The 26,000-nt window shown below is 37.5% G+C and overlaps 2 protein-coding genes across 3 annotated transcripts in view; both read right to left on the bottom strand.

Moving 5' to 3' along the window:
- Positions 1–1,083: 1,083 nt before the first annotated feature.
- The window catches only part of LOC114530769 (S phase cyclin A-associated protein in the endoplasmic reticulum-like), a 44,338-nt gene continuing 19,421 nt past the window's right edge, over positions 1,084–26,000 (bottom strand). The window contains exons 1-32 of one of the 2 annotated variants that reach the window (XM_028552390.1): positions 15,981–16,791; positions 15,255–15,468; positions 14,380–14,873; positions 13,626–14,001; positions 13,225–13,285; positions 12,730–12,847; positions 12,600–12,639; positions 12,352–12,423; positions 12,121–12,261; positions 11,752–11,823; positions 11,497–11,580; positions 11,220–11,291; positions 10,845–10,915; positions 10,410–10,491; positions 9,911–9,964; positions 9,679–9,771; positions 9,024–9,119; positions 8,660–8,790; positions 8,227–8,292; positions 7,994–8,120; positions 6,988–7,100; positions 6,553–6,676; positions 5,444–5,643; positions 3,564–3,710; positions 3,113–3,189; positions 2,875–3,029; positions 2,484–2,545; positions 2,269–2,356; positions 2,092–2,171; positions 1,672–1,783; positions 1,531–1,588; positions 1,084–1,248 (exon numbers count right to left, since the gene is read on the bottom strand). In XM_028552390.1, coding sequence (XP_028408191.1) covers positions 1,154–1,248; positions 1,531–1,588; positions 1,672–1,783; positions 2,092–2,171; positions 2,269–2,356; positions 2,484–2,545; positions 2,875–3,029; positions 3,113–3,189; positions 3,564–3,710; positions 5,444–5,643; positions 6,553–6,676; positions 6,988–7,100; positions 7,994–8,120; positions 8,227–8,292; positions 8,660–8,790; positions 9,024–9,119; positions 9,679–9,771; positions 9,911–9,964; positions 10,410–10,491; positions 10,845–10,915; positions 11,220–11,291; positions 11,497–11,580; positions 11,752–11,823; positions 12,121–12,261; positions 12,352–12,423; positions 12,600–12,639; positions 12,730–12,847; positions 13,225–13,285; positions 13,626–14,001; positions 14,380–14,873; positions 15,255–15,468; positions 15,981–15,994 — 3,789 coding nt within the window. In that variant the 5' untranslated portion in view covers positions 15,995–16,791 and the 3' untranslated portion in view covers positions 1,084–1,153. Of the gene's footprint in view, positions 1,249–1,530; positions 1,589–1,671; positions 1,784–2,091; positions 2,172–2,268; positions 2,357–2,483; positions 2,546–2,874; positions 3,030–3,112; positions 3,190–3,563; positions 3,711–5,443; positions 5,644–6,552; positions 6,677–6,987; positions 7,101–7,993; positions 8,121–8,226; positions 8,293–8,659; positions 8,791–9,023; positions 9,120–9,678; positions 9,772–9,910; positions 9,965–10,409; positions 10,492–10,844; positions 10,916–11,219; positions 11,292–11,496; positions 11,581–11,751; positions 11,824–12,120; positions 12,262–12,351; positions 12,424–12,599; positions 12,640–12,729; positions 12,848–13,224; positions 13,286–13,625; positions 14,002–14,379; positions 14,874–15,254; positions 15,469–15,980; positions 16,792–26,000 lie in introns of those variants that run through there. The other variant, XM_028552389.1, reaches the window with a different exon arrangement.
- LOC114530770 (ubiquinone/menaquinone biosynthesis C-methyltransferase UbiE-like) lies at positions 17,444–18,693 on the bottom strand. The gene has a single exon (XM_028552391.1). The coding sequence runs from the start codon at positions 18,182–18,184 to the stop codon at positions 17,471–17,473; it is 714 nt and encodes a 237-aa protein (XP_028408192.1). The 5' UTR covers positions 18,185–18,693; the 3' UTR covers positions 17,444–17,470.

Genomic DNA, 26,000 nt, shown 5'->3' on the forward strand with positions numbered 1-26,000 from the left:
GAAAATATACAGAAGCTAAAGAGTAAAGTATCTGCTACTGGTATTATATTTATTGATATTGGTCCCTGTATAATAGCACAAAAAATTTAACATAAAATATCTCTTTCTCGAGCTTGTTGTTTAAAATACAATAGTATAGCCTGGCACACGTTGCTTGTGATACAACAGTGTCGGCCAACTGGAAAGATGTTGGAAAAAATAGCTGGTCTTGGGGTAGTGATTATTCTCACTATACTAACATCGTGATTTGGCGCTACAAAGGAAATTAATACATTTTAACAATATCCATGCATGCGTGTGTCTGATTCTGATGAACAATTTTTGAAATTATGAAATGCTAAATAATAGTAAGGGGGAAATTAATTTGTTTTATTGACGGATCTTTTGTTCCTAAAATATCAATAAATATGTCCAAAATTGAAAAAAAAAAAAATTTTCAATACTTTACACGTTATCATTTCTCTGGTTTTAAAGAATGAAGTATCACCCCCAGATTACATTCACGACCCAAAGTTTCGGCACTCCAGTCGGGGTGGTGATCTGATTGAAACATTGATCCTTATTTATTCTTAAGACGACATCTTCTGCCATTGAGATATATATATTCTTTTGGCAAATAGCTTCCGCCATCCCTATTTAGGGCAGAAGGACTCAGGCATAACGATCATTAACTTTAAAATCATTCCACGCCAAGTCATGGTTTTTTATACCTATTTATTATACTTGATACCACCCTCGTCTAAAAAACCTGGGAACGAGGACGACGTTATACCTATTCAAAATGAGTCGGCGAGCTGGGAAGAAACTAAACTAGGAAACGCAGGCTTCCTTTCATGCACACATCCAGTTTTATCCAAAGCAGTTTTACACATGTTTTGGGATATACCGTATTTCGGTGATCTGCATTGGTGCTGTTATTGAGGAAATCAATACCGTGATAACCCAACTGAAAATCTCTGGTATTGAAAAAAGTGCCGGAACTGGAATATACAGCAGAACCACTCAAAATTGTATTAGATCACACTGATACCAGCAAATATTCTCTAAAACACAATGTAACAAACATTAAACGAAAGAGTGCAATATATAAATATCAATTATGTTAAATATACAAATATCTTATTATAAAATATCATATCTCAGCATGCATCTGTTATTTCTTGTTGGGACTTTGTAAAAATTCCTGAGCTTCCTTCCAGTGTTTGACGGGGAAACGACGGGACAATAATATTCTTCTCGACATCTCGTCTGCAGAACAAACACACATGAACTGACCTTAAAGAATTACGCGATTACCACAAGTCATTTGAAAGCAAGCTAATAAATTAAACCATACTAGTTGACCTATAGTTAGCATATATGCCTTAGTCTACTCTGGTGTTGTTGTTGACAGGTGGATTTACAATAATTTTGCAAGGTTTGGCTGGTATGGTTGTTTTTTTATTATTATAAATAGCTGTAAAAGATTCTTAACGAGTTTGTCATTGGGGGCGTAAAATGCCCTGTTTACTAACGACAAACGGGTCTTACCAAGAGATGGTTGTGAATTATTACTCAACTTCTCTTGTTGAAAATCTAAACTTTGATCCTAGAAAAGGATTTAAAAGTGAAAATAAGATTCTTAGCACAAAATGGCGGAAATTCACGTGATTACACAAAGCATTTACGTACTTCCAGGTAATTATTCAACAACGCACAGCTGACTTCTTGTTCTAAAATATCTTTATTCTGTTCGTTTTGATAACACGAGCAAATCAGCGTAGGAAACAATATATTTCGCAATCTATTGACAAACAGACATATAAATAGCTACTTTACAATGACCCCAAAACATAAATTCAAAAAATCAATATCAACCTAGAGGTATTTACAGTTATGAACAAGTTAGTAGGTCTCTTGCGTGGCAAGAGTTTCCTATTTGCCCGATTGTCACAAACCCAGGGAGTTTTAAGAAACTTATAAAATGATAGTATAGCTAAAATTTTAATCAACAGAATCAACAGTGTTACGGGTTTTTTTTTGTTTTTTAATAACAGCATGTATTTTTTATTATTTTTATTATTATTTTATTATTCTTATTTATATGCTCACCTTGGATTGCTAAAATATTGGAAAGGAAGGGAGCACAACTTTTGAAGTAGCGTTGGTGGTCTTCCTGACTGAACAAAGACCTAAATATAGGAATAGCACGTTGATTTGGTGAACATCGGACAGCATCTAAAAATCAGGCTTTATACACTGCGGTGTTATCGCCGAAATATTTCAAACCTGATTATCTGGATTAAGAACGGTGAAATATCCAATGATAAGAATCACTTCGTGTAATAATTCATAATTATTTTCAGTCGAGCATATCCTAAAAACGGAATACATAGTTGTCTTTGATGAATATGAAAAGCACGTATGAAGTTTGTAAACGAGATGACAGTTTTTGTTTAAAATAAAACCTTTTAAGTTGGTCGTGACCGACGTGACGTGATTACCTTAACGTATGACCAACGATGTGTCTGAACTGTAATGAAACGCCTTCACAAGCGAGAGAGCTCTGGATAAAAGAAATATCACACACGCTCATCGAAAAGGAATGATATACGAGAAATGTTGATGTTTGCTGCCGTGTTGGTAAACGCATTTTCTTCGAAAAACGTTTTAGAACTATCTATACCATGTTGCTCAAAGTGCTGTCGGAAACAAATTCACCTCGGAAACATCAATATCTCGTAAAGAAATACCTTTGCCTATATAGGTAAGTTTGAACACACATCTTTTCCTGACGACCCCGCGCCCCTGAAAACCCTCAGTCTTCGGTGGAAGAAGTAAAGAAAACTGGTGGAAATTGTAATTTGCATTATAAGTGCTTGGAAATATTCTCACCTGCACAAGTGCGAGATCTGCCGTCGCTAAGAAATTCAAAAAACGCAACCCCCTTGTTGCCATGGTGTCCATTTCATCGCTCAACTGCTCAGGAATCTTCGAAGGAACTTTCAAGCCGTCTCTGAGCAACACAGCATACAGCAAACTGATGACGCCTGATTAGAGAAAAAATAAATGCAATATACTAGACATAAAAAACTATGTTGTACTATGTCGAATCTATTACAGTATTACTTACCCACTAAACCAGTGTGTTTGACTGTGATCATGAACTGACTGGCGTCATCTCGTTTGTCATTGAAAACATCGTTTAACCTATGACGTAAAAATTAAATGATGTTGAAAAGACTTGTATTTAGTAGCTTGCTTGACTAGGATTTGAGACGTGGAGGGGAACTGGATTACGAGGCGTAGTAACGGAATGTGCATAATAGAAAAATGTACCCAGTATATGGTACAGTTTAATAGGTAAGTACAGTATGAAGTGAGGTGACAGCTAAACTGTATATGATGGTATCGTCAAAAGTCAGTTGATGGTGTAGAGAAGAGTGCCACTCTTTCAAGCAGCAACTTTACACCAGTTGACTTTAGAAGTTACACTTTCATCATTTCCACACGTTCATCACTTGTTTACATCCTTTCGATGAGGATTGAATGCGCGCGCAATCGTAGGTGCGGCCTTTCCTTACCTGAAGGAATAATATCTGGCAATAGAACATAACGTCTCCAAAGATTCTGTGACAAAACACGCTGTAACTTGATCGTTATCATTAGGTCCACCAATACAATTAAAGCATGTCTCTAGATTGTCAACGATACCACTGCAGACAATGTAACTATAAAGAAGTGATAGAATATTTTTAAGTATTTTTTCCCTACTTCCTATGGCAGTGACATCACCACAACATAATAGCTATGATATATTATATCAATATATGACGACTTTATGGGGTATTAAGGTGTATTTTGCGGAACAATGAACATAGAATTATCGGGCTGAAATGCATTCCATCCAACACTGAATTAAATCTTCCTCTGCCCTGTTTACGATTAAAAAACCCCTTCTGAATTACAGTAATAATAGTTTATCTCCTTAGGCAAAACCGTGTTTTCGAAAATGAATAAATTCATCTAATCTAAAACGATCATTCGTCGTATTTTCATCCAAAACCGCTTCATGCAATCATTTTGAAAGACTTTTTTAATGGAGTTATTGCTCCAGTTTTGGTATAGAGTTCAATGAGCGACACACGGAATATGGCGGGAAAAGTGCTGTTGACGATTGCACATGGCTTCCTCAACGGCAACGGTCAAATATTGAAGACAAATTTACACGATTTAATAACTGTTGCAGAGGAAAGCGAAGCGTAAAAACAACTGGAATCGATTCACGATACTGGGGTCTTCAAAATACCCTTTTACATCAAGCAACGGTAAGGATTTAAGTGCTATTTTGTTTGTGAAATTTCGTAGTTTCGTGCAATGTAATTTTGTTACTGTAAGTCTGTGTCAGTTTGCCTCAATCCAAACGTATAATAAACGAAATATTGTTTTTCCACCATAAAAACATGATAGAATAGTGTCTTGCAACCGTATAATTTACATTTGCGTGAGAGATTTACGAGATATTGTGTTATATTGTAATAAAAATATAGATTATATCGGGCGAGTTTAATACATCTCGTGTTGTTATTGTTAAGACTTCAGTGTTTTATATTTTACTGGGATTAATTTGTCTGTATTTGCTATTTAGTTATTAACTACATTTACTAAATAGTGTTGAATATTCTGACGGTTCTTGTCTTGGTATTTCAAGAGATATGTGATTCAAAATGTAAATAAAGCGTTGGTTTACATTACGCTTGACTGTGGCCCACCTTTATTGGCTTTAAGTTAGGATATTAGTACTATTATGTTGCAATTTGGTCACGGCACGCCTGTATAAAACCATCATATAGCTATATTAAAGCAAGGTTTTAACCATTCGTTTTGCATTTTGCAATTAAATTGTAGTTAATTCCGAGGTTAACTCAATAACCCTGGATAGATATAGTTATAAGGACCGAAACAAGAACGATAATTGGGGGGGGGGGGTGATGGGGTATGTTTATTCATATATCGGTTCTGCCCGACGAATTTCGTTTGTAAATGCAGTAGCTTACAAATGAAATCAGTCCGGCAGAACTGAATATATGAATAAACACCCCCCCCCCGAATTATCGTTCTAGTTTATGGGGTATGTTTATTCATATATCGGTTCTGCCCGACGAATTTCGTTTGTAAATGCAGTAGCTTACAAATGAAATCAGTCCGGCAGAACTGAATATATGAATAAACACCCCCCCCCCGAATTATCGTTCTAGTTTCGGTCCTGATAGTTATTTCTAATATTTTATATAAAGTCAACATCCTCCTAGTGTTCCTTAGCAAGCTCGTGTTTGCATTAATTCACGCGATTTCCTGTCACGAATCTAACAGACGAGGTTATTATAACACAGATATGAAGACATGGTTCTGATCACTGCATCACAAAACTCCTTAATCAAAAGATAAAATGAATGGTGATTACCTGACCAGGTCAGAAACTCGTTGAGAAGCCACATTTTGATCAAGGCCAGCAGGGGAACATGTTATGTCTTTGTTTTCCTGTTTTACCAAATTGTAAACGACCGTTGATAATAAACGTTGCAGATTGACCAAGAATGAATCTGAGGAACGATTTGTGTCCTTTTCGCCGTTTTTCTTCTCAGCAATGGAAGTACATAAAGCCTATAAAATATGGTGAGTGTTGCTGAAGCTCAGGTAATGCTATGATGAAAATTTATTTACAGCGTTAATGAGAAAATAAAGCAGTAGATTGATTAGTCATTGATAATTAATTGGCTGAAGCTCTGTCAGGTAATAGCATGATGAAAATTTACGCTTTAATGGGCTAATATAGTAAATTGAGTAGTAGAATTGCAAAGTTTGTTTATTTCAAGCAAGGAAAATATTGGTAAGTAAATATTTTGTATACTTTGATATTCCACGCAAAAATTTTCACCAAATGAGGACAAAAAATGGCAGCAATTATCCCGAAAAAGTATGCAAAATTTGTCAACTTCGCAAGGTTATTTTCCGTGTCTTAAAACATTCGGAAACCAAACTTTGTTGATGAGTAAGCTCTTTCTGACTGTGTTGACTTATTGCATTTTCTTGCCGAGATAGTCGACCAAATTATGCTCCGCATATATAAGTTACATGGAAAAACACTCTTATATTCAGTGTATTTCCACTACTAATAAGGTTTGTACCCAGCACTATATACCTCATTTTTTTGAAAAAAGCGCGCATGAAATCAATGGGCCTCGGTAGTGGAAGAGAGAGCTTTAGCAGTGACTACGAGTACGTGATTCGTCATTCTCGCACGTTGTTTGCTTACGCCATCAGCCAAAACTCGTAGTCGTTGGGCTTTTGAGTACGAGTTTTTTGATAAATTTCATACTCAAAAGCCCAACGACTACGAGTTTTGGCTGATGGCGTTAGCAAACAACGTGCGAGAATGACGAATCTCGTACTCGTAGTCGTACTCGTGGTCACTGCTAAAGGTCCCTAGTATCGGAAGCGAGGTTGTAACGCACAATCTCAAAAATAAGGAGTTTAGGACGGGAAAACACGTCAACATACACTTCGACTTACCGAGAGTTGGTGGGCTAACAGATCTACCACAGTCGACAATTTGTTGCTTAGCAAAAGATACCAGCAGTTTTCTGAACAACCAGCACAGGCCAGCGTCATCACAGAAATAACGTTGCATAACGTTCTAGGAATTGGAAAGCAACATTTCCAGAAATTATATTTCGGTACTTACAAAGCAGAAAATGGGATGTTATTTTTGCAAAATAATGTATTCAGAGTCTCTTCTAGCAGAAAGTTATTGAGCGGTCACTAGTAAATGTTATCGTGCTAGTTTACATGGAGTCCACTGCATTTGCTTGAACGTTGAAAAGGCATTTTTTAGTCTCATTTATCATGATGATTACGGTGTTCGACATGAAATAGATTGGGTTGCCTTGTCCATTATGTCATTACCTGTTACAGAATTTTTCTTTTTGACCCAAATGATCGACTTACTTGGCAGGTAAGAATGATTTCTGTGTATCCGAGGTCGCTTCAATGAGGAGTAATATCCGAGATAGCGTAGACAATCCACCAAGATAACAGAAAGTAACTTGGTCAGCGGTAACCTTAATATAAAACCAATATATTAAGGCTCTTCTCTAGTATGAACATTTCTATAATAGCCACTCCCAATGTCGACATTTCCTTATATAGTGATAGACAACACTCTATTAAGACATCTATGAAACACGGACTTCTCTCTAATATGGTCATCTCTCTAATATGGTCATTTTTCTAATATGGTCATATATCTAATATGGTCATTTTTCTTATATGGTCATATCTCTAATATGGTCATATCTCTAATATGGGCATCTCTCTAATATGGTAATCTCTCTAATACGGGCATCTCTCTAATATGGTCATCTCTCTAATATGGGCATCTCTCTAATATGGGCATCTCTCTAATATGGGCATCTCTCTAATATGGGCATCTCTCTAAAATGGGCATCTCTCTAATATGAGCATCTCTCTAATATAGTCATCTCTGTACTATAGGCAGCCTTTTAATATGGACATCTCCTAAAATTGTCAGTTCTCTAATATCGTTCTCTTAAGTATGGACATCTTTCTAAACCGGTCACCATCAAGGATACGAATCTAAGACCCATTCAATCTAATATATACACTTCTCTAATACGATTAACTCTCTAATATAGTGATAGACAACACTCTATTAAGACATCTATGTAACACGGGCTTCTCTAATATGGGCATTTCTCTAATATGGGCACCTCTCTAGTATGGGCATCTCTCTAATATGGACATTTTTCTAAACCGGTCACTATCAAGGGTACCAATCTAAAATCCATTTAATCCAATATGTACACTTCTCTAATACGATTATCTCTCTAATATAACAATATCTCACACGAGCATAAAACGAGCATCTCTAAAACGTGGTCATCTCTCTAATATTGACATTTCTTCATAATTACGGACATCTCACTAACCATACCTTCCCTTCTAACATTCGAGAAAGCTCTCCAAGTGAACGTTCCAATGCTGCAACTCTATTGGCAGCCCATGGACCAGTGCTTTGCGTCTTTAAATATCTGTCTAGATCCTTGATTACTTTTTGAAGCCTGGAATTACATTGACATCACCAGCTCAATTATCGCGTCCACAACATGTTCTAATACAACCCAACAATCAATAAATAAATTAATTAATAGAACGTTTGTCACATACTTTGATTTCTTGCTTGATTCTTGTGGTTTCGAGACACTACTAAGAGTTGCTTCGTACTCTCTTCCCCTAAAGTGGCCGAAAAACGTGGAGGTAGAAAGAACGTCATACCTCAATCAATTTCAATGACTTTGTGTTAAATACCTAATGGTGTATCAATCATCCAGAAGTCAATATTCGTAAGAGGTTATAAATTATTACTGTTTCCAAGGTAATTTTAGGCCAAATTAAACCTTAACGCTGTCACTTTATCAGTTATTAAAACGTCAAAATCTAACCATTCACATTGGTTGTTACTGTGTTTTTTAATGGTGTTGAAGGAGCGATCTAAGTAAATCTTTTGGAAATTGAAAATGCTAATGGTTACTATGATGAGGTTCGTTGATATTTGAAAAGGGTTTGAAAGATGATACTTTGCTTCAATTAAGAGCCTTACCGCGCAGCCATTCTTGTTCGAATTTTCTTCGCTCGTTTTTTAAACGCGGACTTTCTTTCTTCACTGGCTTTAGCATTGTCGTCAATCCTGTCTAGTCCAATATCCTTGATATACTGCAGTGATATCGTCTCCTGAAAAGTAGAAAGACGAAGCTGTACACTTTTTACCAATTCGTGACCATTTAATAACAATTTTGAGGTTCTTCTGTGGGTAACATTGGAATGAGAGTTCGGAAATATACTCAAATACACTGTTCTGATACATGATAAGTTTTAATACAATCCTGGTGCTGGTGTTATGTTGTGAAGGAGACCAAATTCCAAATCCAATTCCTTGTGTGCAGCTGAAAGCCTCACAAACTTACGTTGTCTTCGGTTTTCTTTCCTTTCTGGGTTTCTTCCAGTGCCAGTTGATGCTTCTTGCCACGTAGATGACTCACCAAATACACTTCCGACACAATCTGTGTTCAAAAACGGACAATGTTTTAAGATGCATATGCATATTACAAGTTTCTATTGTTGCCATCTCTCCAATAATGACAACATTCTATTGGGAGATCTATGTAACATGGACTTCTCTTTAATATGGGAATCTCTCCATCGTGGTCATCTCTCCAATATGGACATTACTTTAATATATATGGAAATCTTTCTAATATATATGGGGGTCTTCCTAATAAGGACATCCCTCTGGCCTCTAATATGGGAATCTTTCTGAAATGGACATCTCTTTAATATGGAGATTTCTGTAATATGGCAATCTCTAATATGGATATCTCTCATCTCTATCAGATATAACTCCGTTATACAGACATGTCTCTAATATGGACATCTCTTACATATAGAAATTCTCATAGAAATTCTCATCTTAATTTAATAACATGGGCACCTGTTTGGAACATACAGGCGCATTCTAGCAAGGACACAACTCTTCAATCTGGACCTCGTCACCTGAATGGCTGAGTTAAATTTTCGAGCAAGCAACTAGAAGTTTGAAGAAGATAGGCAACCTAAGTATACCTGAACATTGCACAATGTGCAAATTTTCTTTCTTTCATATGGCGTGACGGTAGGCAGCTCATCTTGAGTGGAATGTCGTGATGCTCCTGCGGCCTAAAAACGTTTGTTTGTCAAAACCATGGCAGAATAAATCAGTTTAAGCCTTACAACAGCCCCTGACAACATGAACTGACGGCACTTTGCAATTTATTTAAACAGGAAGAGAGGCCGTGAAATATTAGAAATATCTTACTTTCTCTTTGACAAGTTCTAAGATTTGTTCATGACGTTTCGTGGAGTCTTGTTGCTATGAAAAACGGTAAAACATTAGAAGACCGTGAAATGCGACCACATTTAAGCTAAGATATCTTTGCGATGACAGAAAAGATGAGGTTATACATTCTAAATGTTGCTAATGAATTTGGTTCATTATATTTTATTATACAGAAGGTAAAATACGGCGTATGTTTGCATTAATGACTAAAAAAGTGGAAAACAACAATGATGGAACGAACATTAGTTGGGTAGGCATTACTTTTTGTGCTCTGCCCGAGAAGTTGCTACTGGATTACTCCCTTATTATATACAGAAGGTACAATACGGCGAATTTGCATTAATCACGAGTATGCGAAGAACAACATGGTACGACCATTAGTTGGGTAGAGAAATATTCCTTTTTTGGGCTCTGGTCACAAGATAGAAGAATTGAACAATGCAAAGACGTGTAGGGTGTCCATCACTGAAGTGGTTACCTTTTGTTTAATCTTCAGCTGAAGTTGCTCAGCAGCGGTTTGCAGTGCTTCGTTTCTCGCTGCAAGACGTTGCTCACGTTCCCTGTATGACAAACACGATGTTCATTCAAGTGTTATACACGTTAATATTTGTATCATTCTGGGGACAGGTGTGTCATCTAAGATGACGGCAGGTTGTCGAGCCATTCATACGTACGTTATGGATATTAGAAAGATGATAATGGTTGCAACGTCAACAGCTACGGCACACGTGCTTTGCAAAAAGTACGATTTTGAAATCGTGCGTATTATGCTATCGAAATACCAAATGAAAGAATCTTATATCACCGTTACTGAAAACTTCCTTCTTGTTGAATTGAAGCACGGAAAAGAATTTCCCTAACTTGTATATAGGCAATGCAGTGTAGTGACTGGACAAGATAAGAAATACAATACCTTGCTTTCTCTTTCGCTGCTTCTTCCCTCGCCTTTTCTTTCTCCTGTTTTTCACGGAGAAATTTTGCTTCCTAAAATGGCGGGATATATGAGAGAATGTAACACATTCCAAAAATTTGTATACTCAAGATACTCATGAATAAACACCAGGACGCAAAATTTGATGGTGGAGACATTGTGCTAGATAAACTGCCAAGGAGACAATAGAAATCTTATTCTGATTAAGCTAAAGGCAAACTGTCTGGATTGCTTTCTGAAGCCAGATTGGACGAAAACCTGGGTTTCTGAGGTGAGAAAGACAACGATGAACTTCTGCAAACCGTAACGTCGAAATTATGTACGGTTATGAAAATGCTTCTTATGTGGATTGCATACCTGATCTTGCCTCTTCTGTTTCATTTCTTCAAGTCTTGCTTGCCTCTCTGCTTCGAGTTGCTTTCGTCGTTCCTATATGCGAAAGAAACTTCAATACCACAAACAACTTGTCAGGCAGAGACGTTGTCGTGAGGTCATCTTGCAATGCAGGTAGAAGAAACTACCCAGCTTATTCAGTGATAAAGTAAAAACACTGTGAATTTAATAAGGGTCGAAACTATTCCTTAAAGAGTAGACAGTCATCACAGACTTCAATATATGATTGTGCAATGCTTACATAAGCGGCTGTTTCTTTCGCTTGTTGTTCGTCTCGTTTTCTTTGCCTCTCCTCTTGAAGATCTTGTAACCGGGCTTCGTGGTCCTGAAAGAAATCATACGAATAAATATATGCATATTGCAGATGAGTGGGGTATATGTGCAGATGGGGCTAAGCGAGAGAGTATGTACGAATGTGGTGTTGCTTAAATACGAAAGGGTAGGTGTTTATGTGGGTGAGTGGTGGGTATATGGGGAATAGGTGGGGTATAAATACCTGGTGCCTTGACATGACTTCCATTTTCTTATTCTGCGCCTCCAATGTGTTAATAAATGCAATTTCATTCACCTTAAAAACATGATTATTTGCTGTATGAAGTTTGATATCGCTTGCTCACTCTTCAACTTGCAATGCATTCTCCTCCAGTTTTTAGGTTTAATAATAAGGCAATAAATATAGCGGTTCTGGATTAACAGATCACTTGTAAGTTTACCTTGTTTATGACGGCTAATAGAATTGTTAAAAAGATAGATCCCCTAAATATATAGATACTGGCATATTTTTAACCATGCAAATGACCAACCAAGGTTTGAACCAAGGTTTCGTTCCTCCCCAGAGTTTCGTTGGCATTTCAATTTTCAATACCTTCGCCTCTTCCTCCTGGGCCTTTCGAACTTTCTCATTCAACTTGATTTTACGTTTTTCCTCAGCGCGACGCTGTTTTTCTTTCAAATGAAGTTCTTGTTCAACAATCAGGATCATCTTTAGTTCGCGGGCTTTCTCAACCTGGGAATATGTTAAAAAAGTCCATGTCAAAGGCTGAATCTTCTCTGAGGCGATGCAATTAGAAAAAATCTTCGCGATAAGTGAACAAACCTTCTCAGAAAGTGTCTGTAAATGTTGAAGTTTGTCATCAAGAAGTTGTTCTCTAAGCTGTTGAGCTTTTGCCTGAAAACATTTATAATCATTATACAACTGTTGATAAAAATTTGTTGATTTTAAGTGCACAACGATACAAATCCTCTCTAACCAACCATCTACATACAAGTTCATTTGAAAAATCGAAAAAAGTGCACAGTTAAAATAATCCATAAGTGAGACTGTATTGTATGTACACGACAAACCTGTTTCTCGGCTTGTTTTTTAACGCCGTCGGTAAGATCTCTGAAAATATGAAGTGCTCGCGTTTAGGAAGCGATAGCAATCATTGCAATTACTATGATTATCATGTTTTAGGGCCAAGTGAAAGCAAACCTTTTTCGTGATGGAGATGATAACTTTTTGTGCATTTGAACTGCTCGTCCAGGCGGTCTACTCTCTGACATCTCGACAATATCTCCCCAACTGGGGGACCCTTCTCGCTTGTTTTTTTCTACAAAGGATGCCAAAAGAACAAAGTGCATAAAGGGGAGTTAAAGGTACATGCATGCAAAATGTTGGATTGGAATTATCGACGATCATTACTGAGAAATGGAACCTTAATAGAGACGTTCTGATACTACGTCCTGAACAACATATGCGCTGGCAAAACGTTTATCACTATCCCCAGTGTTTTTCACAACGTGCGGATCTCACTTTCTCCAGGCTCACTTCCTATATTACATACCCGGGACAGGGTAACCCTAAATACCCTAATTTCTCATCTATTGTCCCCTTAAATCCACTCTTTTAGGCTGCGAGGCATGCAGAAGTAGGTTAAATCTTGTGATTTGTTGTGATCTACATGTGCAAAGACAACGAATCTCTTACCGTCATATTCGGCAATCATCTCTTCCCAGGTCAACTCCTTTGTAGAAGATTCTTGAGGATTCTAAAACAAAACAAAAAAATGAATGCGTGCTTAGCTTCCTTTCGTTAGTTCGCTGGGTTTATAGGTTGACGCATTTTCTCGAAACAAGCATTACACTCTAAATAATAACACTGCTGTTTCTAACTATTTGTGGTGATTTGTTGGCATGCTCTCTGCTCTGACAAAGACAGTGATTTGCATTTTTAGGCAATACAATAACATTGCTACCAGTGGCAAATTTACTAAAATAGTTTCCCTAGAAAGCAGTTTTAATTTGTTAAACGAAAAAAAGCAGACACGTTGATTGGAAAACAGGAAACATGACTAACTGAATATTTCTAAGTTTTCTAAAAAAACTAACCTTTTCTTCATCACATTTCTCGCCTTTGCTTTCATCATTTACGTCTGCCAGTTCAGCCATTTCCTCATCGTCCTCCGCCTCTTCTTTCATTGCATTTACGAAGGCTTCCTGATCCGCTATCTCCTTCGCGAGCTTCTCCTTGTGTTCGATGGCGGAAGCCAGGAATATTTCTCTTTCTTTCTCGTATTCTTTCGAAAGATCTGCCTCTTGTTCGATGGCGGCCGACAGCGCCTTTTGATGTTCGACATCCGACGCAGTTAAACCATCCTCGTTGTCGGTGTCGACATCGGAGTCGACGTTGAGCGGGCTCAGGAATCCTTTTAAGGTTTCAAATTTATCGCTTTTTTCTACATCGACAGATGAGTCTTCCATAGACCTGGAAAAAGCAAGTTATACAAACGAACTCTAAATAAAATTACTCATTGGTTCCAAAGACTGATGCAGGATGCTTAAAAAGTAGACAATGTGGAATGACCTTGAAAAGAATGACTTTAGCTTCCCTAATTTACCAAAAAGCTAGAATATTGATGGTTATAATTATTGTTTTAAGGTGGCAGAAGGCAACCCCGACATTTTAGAAGACAAGTTTAGCGAACATTTTCTTTCTTACATTAACTATATTTTTGAAACGTACTTGGGGATTATGAGAATTTCATAGTTGTTCTTAGAACCAATGTATAAAAAACTCCATTCCACTCAAAAACCCTCTTAATTGCCATATTAGTGCTGTCGAACGAGAATATGTAAATCTTACCTATTTTCATTCAAATCAACAAACTTCTCATCCTCGATAGATTCTCGTCGAATAATTGGCGAGCTTTTCCCAGCATCGATTGTCTCTTTATTCCCATCCAACGCTTGTTGCTCGTGTGTTGAAACATCACTTTCTTTCTCAACAGGCTTGCCACATTCAACAACTCCTGAACCTTGGTCGACAACCGAAACTCCAATTTCGCCGATTAAGCCATTGTCTTTCTCCGGATTTGTTCGCTTCGACACAAGCTGAACATCGCCGTTCGCCGTAACAAGTCGCTTGACTTTTGGCACCGCGACGCGATCATGGGAAATCTCACGTGCTTCGCTACTTTCTCCACCACATTTCTCGGGCGTTCTGTTTTTCTTATTGTAGCAAACAGTCTCCCAACCCTCTTCCACTTCCTCGGGCTTTAAGTTGTCTTCACGTATCGCAACAAAGCCATTTCGTTCCACAACGCATTGCACTTTATTCGCCCGTTCAGGCGTGTCTGCCTGTAATGAAAACAGAAAAAAGTTAACCTTATCCCACACAAGAACAAATGAGCAGGATTTGGAGACCGGTTGTACAAAGACTGCATGGATAGCGCTGCCCACCGGAGTGGGTTTTTGAATCGCTCTAAAATTGCCCACGTTTTGGTGCAATTTGAACTGGATTTTTCTGCTCTTGAAGTAACGTTCATCTTTTCATGGTTGGGTTTGCACCAAAAATTTTATTATATGAGTTCCTATCACAAGGGTAACAAGCATTTTTCCTGCATTTTATTTCTGATGAGAGTAAAAGCTTAATTTTGAATTTTGATTGGCTGTGCTACTCGCTATCCATTATAATAGACTTTTTTGAGTCAATTTTACGTCTTTTTTACTTCATCTAACCTGTACATTCGTCATAGTGTCAGTGGGAGCCGCTGTTTTACCCTTGACTCGGTCTGCCCAAGATATGATATTGTTATCCGTTTCTCCGTCAGCTGCAAACTCCAAGCTTCTCACGGTGTTCTTCGTTTTCTCAGCAGTAAAAACAGGCGGCGGACTTGGTGCGGCGCCCTTGCCTGGGGATAACTTTCGAACCGCCCAAGCCAAGGACTGGGGCCTAAATGAAAATGTATATTAGTACATTAGTAAATCAGTCTAAATATATTAGTAAATGCCTATTTAACAATTTAACGATGAGCTGGAGTCGTATATGAGCGATATCAGCTGGTATCAGTGGCGGATCTAGGGGTAGTCAGAATAAATTACATAGCCAAATTTTAAATTCAGAACACCTTAATAACAAAACGGGTAAAACGCGGATATGACTTTTAAATACCCAAAAAGCCTATTTTATACCATATCCGCGTTTTACCCGATTGGGTAAAACGCAGATATGACTTTTAAACGCCCGAAAAGCCTATTTTATACCATATCCGCGTTTTACCCGATTGGGTAAAACGCGGATATGACGTTTAAAATTTGTTTTATTGAAAAGTAAGTTATCCGTCCGTCCGTCCGTCCGTCCGTCGCTATCCGTCCGTCTGTCCGTATCCGCGTTTTACCCTGACCCATAGTCAAGGGTTGTTATGAAAATATTTGGTATGTCTCAAGTAACTCGTCTATCGCTACCTGTGGTAACACATTTTTTAGAATATGATGGATCTAAATCCTCCAGGTTCTGATGGTTTGAAGCCCTGCGCTAATGCTTGAACTCTTCAAATGACTGGAACGGAAATTGCGAGGAAATTTTGTTTAATACGATAGTGTTGAAAAGATCGACCGCTCGAAACAAATCACGATATATCTCTTCGTTTAACTGATAGAAATCACTGATGTATTTTTTAACATCATTCAACGTCACGTTCTCGCCACAGGAGATAGCAAGCTTTCCTTCAGACTTAAGCATTTGTATGCTTTTGTATGTAAATTATTTTCTTGTCGTTGGGTACCCAATGGATTACATTAGTGCTGATATAGGCATCATAATATGGTTGATCATCGTATATGAAAACCCAGCAACACTATCACCAACATGAAAATGTAGATTACTACTTTCTTTATATTCTCAACTGCGATTTTTAATTCTGGCAGCATCCGGATCAACGCCAAGCGCCTCGCCGTCAGGGCCAGCAATATCAGCGATATATTTCGTGAGTATTCCCATATCAAGGACTTTGTTTGCCTTGGAAAGGTTTAAATGGCGAATAAATTCCTCTCCCACTTCAACTTGTGATATATGAGCAGCTTATCGTTGGCCACAGCGCCTGCCTCCATCTTCGCTTTCTAGAAATGTGCATGTTTGTTTTGTACGAAACAAGGTGATGCACGATTTAATACAATGTGAGGGATATTGTTTCACTAACGTAAATAGCTGCTTAAGGTTGCTATAGAGAGTAACAAGGAGGGATTTCGTTTCAGACCAATCAGCAAGTTTGTATGATAATGTAATGATAATGAAAGAGTATTTATCATAATTCACGAAATAAATTTCCTGCACTTCAACTTGCAGTATGCACAGCTCAACGTGAGAAGTAGTCTGTTTTATACAACGCGCGGGGGTTCTTAATTGTTTCACATTTTCTCTAACGAAATTCGAGTAATAAGTTAATACGCTATTTCCAATAAAAGGACGGTAATAGCGAAAGAATAGAAAGATAAAACGAATAACAGGAGTGTAATACAGTTAAACACTATACGTTTTTTTTTACCTCACAAATATAGTTGTTATCGAGTTTCAAGCAACTTGTAATTATATAGGCTTCAACAAGTTGCTGCAATAATATTCTTGTACTTTTGCATGGTGACATCAAATAAGTATAGTAGCTTGCAGGTACACCAAGTGCAATAATTGCGCTGTTGAAGGCCCGGTTTAACAACTAGTATTAAATATTTACGTGGTGTACCTATACACGCTAATTTACTTAATTGGCCGAACTTAACAAGCAGGCATTGTTTCAGCAACCGGGAACAAATTGAACGTTTTAGCTGTGTAATATATATTGCATGACAGCTCTTCACAGCAGTATAATAAGGCCAAATCTACGATATTTATCAGCATTTATAATATATAATAATAATAAACTATTGTAATATGCAAAGCGTTAATACGAGGAACGTACTCAATCTTTAAAGGCTGTGATGTTTGTAATTGGTATGTTCCATGTCACTTTCCCATCGTTTTCTGTCGTGATGAACCTCTCAAAATACGCTGAATCTAAATCCTCCAAGTTCTGATGCGCAGTAGCTCTGTACCATTGCCTGAAGTATTCAAATGATTCAAATCGAAATGGTGTGATAATTGTCTTTATCACGACATTGTTGAATAAACCAACCGCTTGAAATAAATCACGGCAGCCCTCTGCGGTTAAAGCATGGAAATCCTGAATATCTTTTTCATTATCTTTTAACATCTTCTCAGGACAACAGATAGCAAGCTTTCCTCCAGACTTTAAACATTTATATGCTTTTTGAATGTAAATCACTTTCCCGTCATTTGGAATCCAATGAAATACATAGGTACTGACATGAACGTCGTAATACGGTTGATCATCGTTTGGAAACCCAGCCACACTATCACTGACATGAAAATGTAGATTACCACTTTCTTTGTATTTTTCAACTGCGATTTCAATTCTCGCAGCATCAGGATCAACGCCAACCACCTCGCCATCAGGACCAACGATATCAGCGATATATTTAGTGAGTATGCCTGTTCCACAGCCCATATCAAGAACTTTGTCTCCCTTGGCGAGACTCAATTCGTTGATAAATTTTCCACCTTTTTCAACTTGTGATATGGACAGCTTATCGTAAGCCACAGCGTCTGCCTCCATCTTCGGTCGTTCGTCGAGAATATGTTCGTAAATCGCCCACAATACAGAGTAATGACTACAAGTAATTTAATACGACGCAAGCTTCCAATCTTGATACAATGTAAACAGCTGTCGAACTTGCGTAAGGCAATTTTATTCAAAGGTCAAGCGTACAACATATATAAGTATCCGAGAATGGGAAAATTATTTTGGAATAATTAAGACTAATATGGAAAATCAACGAATAATTAAATGCGCAAATAGATTAAACAGATATACTCTATCACAATTCACGGATAAATTTCCTCCACTTCAGCTTGTAGTATGCACAGCTCACCGTGAGAAACGGCGTGTTTTAGGTAACGCGCTGTTCGAGTTACCGTTTATTATTTAAGGTTTCTTGTTTCATATTTTTTTCAAACGAAATTCGTGCACTACATTTTTATACGCCATTTAGTTATGGCCTATTTCTATTAATAGTGGTTATGGACTTATGGTCACAGAATTTATATGCAGCGCAAGACTAGAAAGATAAAACGAATAAAAGGACTGTAATACAGTTAAACACTACACGGTTTTTTTGACCACACAAATATAGTTGTTATCGAGTTTCAAGCAACTTGTAATTATATTGGCTTCAACAAGTTGCTGCAATAATATTCTTGTACTTTTGCATGGTGACATCAAATAAGTATTATTAGCTTGTAGATACATCACGTGAGTATTTAATACTGCAAAGCTTTCATCAGTGCAATAATTGCGCTGTTGAAGGCCCGGATTAACGGACCGAAAGCTTTGCAGTATTAAATATTTAGCTGGTGTGACGATACTCTTCGTCGCAACATCGTTGAATAAACCAACCGCTTGAAACAAATCACGATAGCCCTCTGGGGTTAAAGGATGGAAATCCTGAATATCTTTTTCATTATCATTTAACATCTTCTCAGTACAACAGATAGCAAGCTTTCCTCCAGACTTTAAACATTAATATGCTTTTTGAATGTGAATCACCTTCCCGTCATTTGGAGTCCACTGAAATGCATTAGTACTGACATGAGCGTCGTAATACGATTGATCATCGTGTGGAAACCCAGCCACACTATCACTGGCATGAAAATGCAGATTACTGCATTCTTTGTATTTTTCAACTGCGATTTTAATTCTCGCAGCATCCGGATCAACGCCAACAACCTCGCCATCACGACCAACGATATCAGCGATATATTTAGTGAGTATGCCTGTTCCACAGCCCATATCAAGGACTTTGTCTCCCTTGGAAAGGTTTAATTCGTTGATAAATTTAGCACCTTCTTCGACTTGTGATATGGAGAGCTTATCGTAGGCCACAGCGTCTGCCTCCATCTTCGGTCGTTCGTCGAAAATATGTTCGTAAATCGCACCACAATACAGAGTAATGACTACAAGTGATTTAATGTCATGCAAGCTTTTAATCTTGCTATGCAAACATCTGTCGGTGTTGCGACATACAATTTATTATTTAATTTAAGGGTGGAGCGTATGAAATATAAGCTTCCGAGAAGGGTAGAATAATTATGGAAAATTAAAACGAAAATTTAGAAAAATCAATGAATAATTAAATGCGGAAATAGATTGAATAGATATTGGAATATTGGGTAGTATAATGGTAATGATAATGAATGAGTATCTATCATAATTCACGAATACATTTTCTCTGCTTCAACTTGTATAGTACGCACAGCTCATCGTGAGATACGGCGTGTTTTAGGTAACGCGCTGTTCGAGTTACCGTTTATTATTTAAGGTTTCTTGTTTCACATTCCCCGAAATCCGAGTAGTAAGTTCATACCCCATTTTGCCACAGAATTTACGGCGCTAGACTAAAAAGGTAAAATCAATCGAAGGACGGTGATACAATGTAAATTTATTTAAAGTTAAACAACTAGAACGCTTTTATTGAACACACCGTCAAGTTTCAAGCAACTTGTTGTAATTATATAGGCTAAGAAATTGCTGCAATAATAGTCTTGTCCGTTTGCATGGTGACATCAAATAAGTATATTAGCTTGTAGGTATACAACACGTAAGTATGTAATACTGCAAAGCTTTTAGCTTTCACCAGTGCAATAATTGCACTGTTGAAGGCCCGGGTTCACGGACCAAAAGCTTTGCAGTATTAAATATTTATGTGGTGTACCTACACGCTTACGTTCTTAGTTACGGTTATCAGTAATAATTGTTGTTTCCAAAGCTGAAATTTTATAGCTTTTCAAGCATTTTTAGAACGGTTGAAAAAAATCGCTATCCGGTGGATAGCGCTATCCGGCTTTCATACAACCGGCCCCTGTATAGTTCTTCAGCAGTAATAAGGCCAAATCTACTATATATCAGTACTAATAATATAATAATAAACGAAGTAATATGCAAGCGTTAATACAAGGAATGTACTCAATCTTTAAAGGCTGTGATGTATACAATTGGTATGTTCCATGTCACTTTCCCATCGTCTTCTGTCGTGATGAACCTCTCAAAATACGCTGAATCTAAATCCTCCAAGTTCTGATGCGTTGAAGCTCTGCACCATTGCTTGAAGAATTCAAATGATTCAAATCGAAATGGTGTGACGATTCTCTTCATCGCAACATCGTTGAATAAACCAACCGCTTGAAACAAATCACGATAGCCCTCTGGGGTTAAAGGATTGAAATTCTGCATATCTTTTTCATTATCATTTAACATCTTTTCAGGAGTACAGATAGCAAGCTTTCCTCCAGACTTTAAACATTTATATGCTTTTTGAATGTAAATCGCTTTCCCGTCATTTGGAATCCACTGAAATGCATAGGTACTGACATGAGCGTCGTAATACGGTTGATCATCGTGTGGAAACCCAGCCACACTATCACTGGCATGAAAATGCAGATTACTGCATTCTTTGTATTTTTCAACTGCGATTTTAATCCTCGCAGCATCCGGATCAACGCCAACCACCTCGCCATCAGGACCAACGATATCAGCGATGTATTTAGTGAGTATGCCTGTTCCACAGCCCATATCAAGGACTTTGTCTCCCTTGGCAAGACTCAATTCGTTGATAAATTTTGCACCTTCTTCGACTTGTGATATGGACAGCTTATCGTAGGCCACAGCGTCTGCCTCCATCTTCGGTCGTTCGTCGAAAATATGTTCGTAAATCGCACCACAAAACAAAGGAATGACTGCAAGTTATTTAATGTGATGCAAGCTTTTAAGATCGCTATGCAAACATCTGTCGGTGTTGCGACAGACAATTTATTCAAAGGTGGAGCGTGTGAAATATAAGCTTCTGAGATGGGTAGAATAATTATGGAAAATTAAAACGAAAATTTAAAAAAAAATAAAGTAATAATTAAATGCGCAAATAGATTGAACAGATATTGGAATAATGGTATAGTATAATGGAATAATGATGATGAATGAGTATCTATTATAATTCACGAATACATTTCCTCTGTTTCAACTTGTAGTACCCACAGCTCAACGTGCATGAGAACTGTTGTGTTTTAGGTAACGCGCTGTTCGAGTTACTGTTTATTATTTTAAATAAATATTCCACCTTCTTCGACCTAGTGATATATGCACAGTTTATCGTAGGCCACAGCGTCTGCCTGTATCTTAGTTTTTTGAAATGTGTTTTTGTACGCAACAACGAAGTAATGCTTGACATAATACAATGTGAGTTCGAACTTCGAACGTTTCCACAATGTCAACAACTGTCTTTATTCAAAGTTACTACGCCCAGTAGAGGCACAGGTCGAATGCAAAATAATTCTCTGAAAAGGGGTGGGGCGATCATGGAATAATTAAAGAGTAATATGAGATAAACATTGAATAATTAAATAGTTAAAAAAGTTAAAACAGTAAGTATAGGAATATGTCACTATAGTTGAAAATGAGTAAAATTTGGTTTTCACTAAATAATTCAGGGAATAATTTTCACCCGGCTTTAATTTCTCTTTTGCGCAACTCATCATGAAACGCCTAAAGTCTTTAATACATCAAAAATTAAGTGTTATACATTAGTTTCAATGTATCACACAATGGTTGCTTTGTGAACACTTAGTAAACAGACAGTCGAAACTTTGAGTTTCAATAGTGAGGAAATGCCGATACACCAGCAGCAGATGTATTCAATATTGCATTTCTTTCTACAAGAGCCATGAACGTTCAATCTTTACAAGCTTTGATGATAATAATTGGCGTAATCCAAGTAGTGCGCCCGTCGTTTTCTCTCGTCAAATATTCGTCAACATACACTGGATCAATATCCTCAAAGTTATGATGGGTTGAAGCCCTGTACCATCGCTTAAAGTCTTCAAATGTTTGAAATGGAGAGACCGAGACACTTCCCTTCATCGCGACATTGTTGAATAAACCAACCGCTTGAAACAAATCACGATAGTCCTCTTTGGTTAAAGAATAAAAGCCAGGGATAACCTTTTTAACTTCAAACGTTTTCGTTATAGCTTCCCCGATAGCAAGCCTTCCTCCAGATTTTAAACATTCATATGCTTTCTGTATGTAAATCATTTTCTGATCATTAGGAATCCAATGGAATGCAGAAGTACTGAGATGAACGTCGTAATACGGTTGATCATCGTGTGGAAACCCAGCCACACTATCCCCAACATGAAAATGTAGATTACTGCATTCTTTATATTTTTCTACTGCGATTTCAATTCTCGCAGCATCAGGATCAACGCCAACCGCCTCACCATCAGGGCCAACGATATCAGCGATGTATTTAGTGAGCTTGCCTGTTCCACAGCCCATATCAAGGACTTTGTCTCCCTTGGAAAGGTTTAGTTGGCGAATAAATCTTTCGCCTTCTTCGACTTGTGATACGGACACCTTATCGTAGGCCACAGCGTCTGCCTCCATCTTCGGTCGTTCGTCGGAAAAATGTTCGTAAATCGTACCACAACACAGAGTAATGACTGCAAAATATGACGCAAGCTTGCAAACTTGATACAATGTCAACAGCTGTCGAACTTCCGATAGACAATTAATTCAAAGTATAGAATGATTTTGGAATAATTAAGACTAATATGGAAAAATCAACGAATAATTAAATGCGCAAGCAAATAGGATTAAACAGATAGAGTGGGTATATACAGGGTGTCCCAAAAAAATGTCCCCTCTATTGAAATCAAGCCTTTGTTCGAATCTGATTGCCTTAATATTATGATAAACCCAATTGAAAGCAAGACGCTTTATTTGAATGCCTCAACCTAATAAATATGCTATTTACACACTACTGCGTTGATCATGCATTCAAATTCCAACAAAAGCTTCATTTCAATAGCGGGGACTTTTTTTTGGGACACCCTGTATTGGAATAATGACATTCAGTGAATGAGTATCTATCATAATTCACGAATAAATTTCCTCCGCTTCAGCTTATAGTATGCACACACAGCTCACCCTGAGAAGACTTTCTTTTAAATTGATTGTTTTTAACGGTCTGTGAACATGAATATTGATGAATGCATGAACATGAATACACTTATCGATCCACTGCGTGAGGAACGGCGTGTTTTACGTAAGCGCTGTTCCAGTTACCGTTTATTATTTAAGGGTTTCTTGTTTCTCATTTTTTCTCGCGAAATTCGAATGGTATAAGTTTATACGCTATTTAGTTAATGGTCACAGAATTTACAGTACACGACTAAAAAATAAAAACGAATCGAAGGACGGTGATACTTATATTTAACTACAGCGCTTTTTTGACCACACAGGCATCGTTGTTATCGAGTTTCAAGCAACTTGTTATATACAGTATATATAGGCTTGAACAAGCAACTTAATAATGCTCGTGGAATGCAACACAACACTGTTTCATCAACCGAGAACAAATTAAACGTTCTTAGCTGTGTAATATATATTGCATAATTGTTCTTCACAGCGGTAATAAGATATGATTTAGGATATTTTATTATGAGCGCTATTTATAATAAAATATGGACGAAATCACAAAGCGTTAATAGGAGAAATGTACTCAATCTTTAAATGCTGTGATGTTTGTAAGTGGTATGTTCACAATCACTTTACCATCGTCTTCTTTCTTTATGAATCTCTCAAAATACGCTGAATCTAAATCCTCCAAGTTCTGATGCGCAGAAGCTCTGTACCATTGCTTCAGGTATTCAAATGATTCAAATCGAAATGGTGTGATAATTGTCTTTATCGCGACACTGTTGAATAAACCAACCGCTTGAAACAAATCACGACAGCCCTCTGCGGTTAAAGCATGGAAATCCTGAATATCTTTTTCGTTATTATTTAACATCTTCTCAGTACAACAGATAGCAAGCTTTTCTCCAGACTTTAAAACATTTATATGCTTTTTGAATGTAAACCACTTTCCCGTCATTTGGAATCCAATGGAATGCATGAGTACTGACATGTGCATCGTAATACGGTTGATCATCGTGTGGAAACCCAGCAACACTATCCCCAACATTAAAATGCAGATTACTGCATTCTTTATATTTTTCTACTGCGATTTCAATTCTCGCAGCATCAGGGTCAACTCCAACAACTTCGCCGTCAGGGCCAACGATATTAGCGATGTATTTAGTGAGCTTGCCTGTTCCACAGCCCATATCAAGGACTTTGTCTCCTTTGGCAAGATTCAATTCGTTGATAAATTTTGCACCTTCTTCGACTTGTGATACGGACAGCTTATCGTAGGCCACAGCGTCTGCCTCCATCTTCGGTCGTTCGTCGAAAATATGTTCGTAAATCGCAATGTAACCACAAATACAATGTAAACAGCTGTCGAACTTGCAACAGACAATTTATTCAAAGGTCAAGGGTATAAAATGTATAAGCTCTGAAGAATGGTAGAATGATTTTGGAATAATTAAGACTAATATGGAAATATCCATTGAATAATTAAATGGGCAAATAGATTAAACAGATAGAGTGAGTAAATTGGAACCATGACAGTGCATGAGTACTATCATATTTCATGAATAAATTTCCACTGCTTCAACTTGTGATATGGACAGCTTATCGTAGGCCACAAGCGTCTGCCCCAGTCTTGGCTTTCTAGTAATGCGTTTGTTTTGTACACAACAACGAAGTAATGCCTGACATAATAGAGACCTTTAGTTTGACGTTTGCATATGTATTTAGAAAAGCAGCAAATTCAGCTTTGCCGTATATGTTTCACGTTCGCCGTATAAAATTTAATGCTTGAACGGCTGAGGGTGTATGCAGTCGTTCAAGCATTAAATTTTATACGGCGAACGTGAAACACATACGGCAAAGCTGAATTTGCTGCTTTTCTAAATACATCAGAAATAGCCTATTGTTTTCTGACATTACTGCTGAACATCACAAGATTTATGCAGTTTGTAATTTAGCGAAATTGCCGCACACTTAAGGAGAGTGGAGTTAAAACACAAACTTTGTTAGCGGTTTGCCGTAAACGTCAAACTAAAGGTCTCTAATACAATGTGACTTCGAACGTTTCAGCTGTGTTAACAACCTGTCTTTATTCGAGGTTACTACAGAGGGGTGGGGTGATCATGAAATAATTACAGAGTAATATAAAATAAACATACATTGAATACCCGTCCACATGATGCTGGAAAATTTCAAAACGCAAGAATATTTTTACGGTTACGCGTACCGTAAATAATCACTATACAGGGTGAGTCAAAAAAAAGTCCCCCCTATTGAAATGAAGCCTTTGTTGATTTGAATGCATGATCAACGCAGTAGTGTGTAAATAGCATAGTTATTAGGTTGAGGCATTCAAATAAAGCGTCTTGCTTTCAATTGGGTTTATCATAATATTAAGGCAATCAGA

The sequence above is a fragment of the Dendronephthya gigantea genome, unplaced genomic scaffold (genome assembly GCF_004324835.1).
Source record: "Dendronephthya gigantea isolate DGI-Jeju-01 unplaced genomic scaffold, DenGig_1.0 000065F, whole genome shotgun sequence".
NCBI lineage: Eukaryota > Metazoa > Cnidaria > Anthozoa > Malacalcyonacea > Nephtheidae > Dendronephthya > Dendronephthya gigantea.

Coding starts and splice junctions, on each gene's coding strand:
- LOC114530770 (XM_028552391.1), bottom strand. CDS start 18,184: ATGGAGGCAGACGCTGTGGCTTACGATAAGCTGTCCATATCACAAGTT.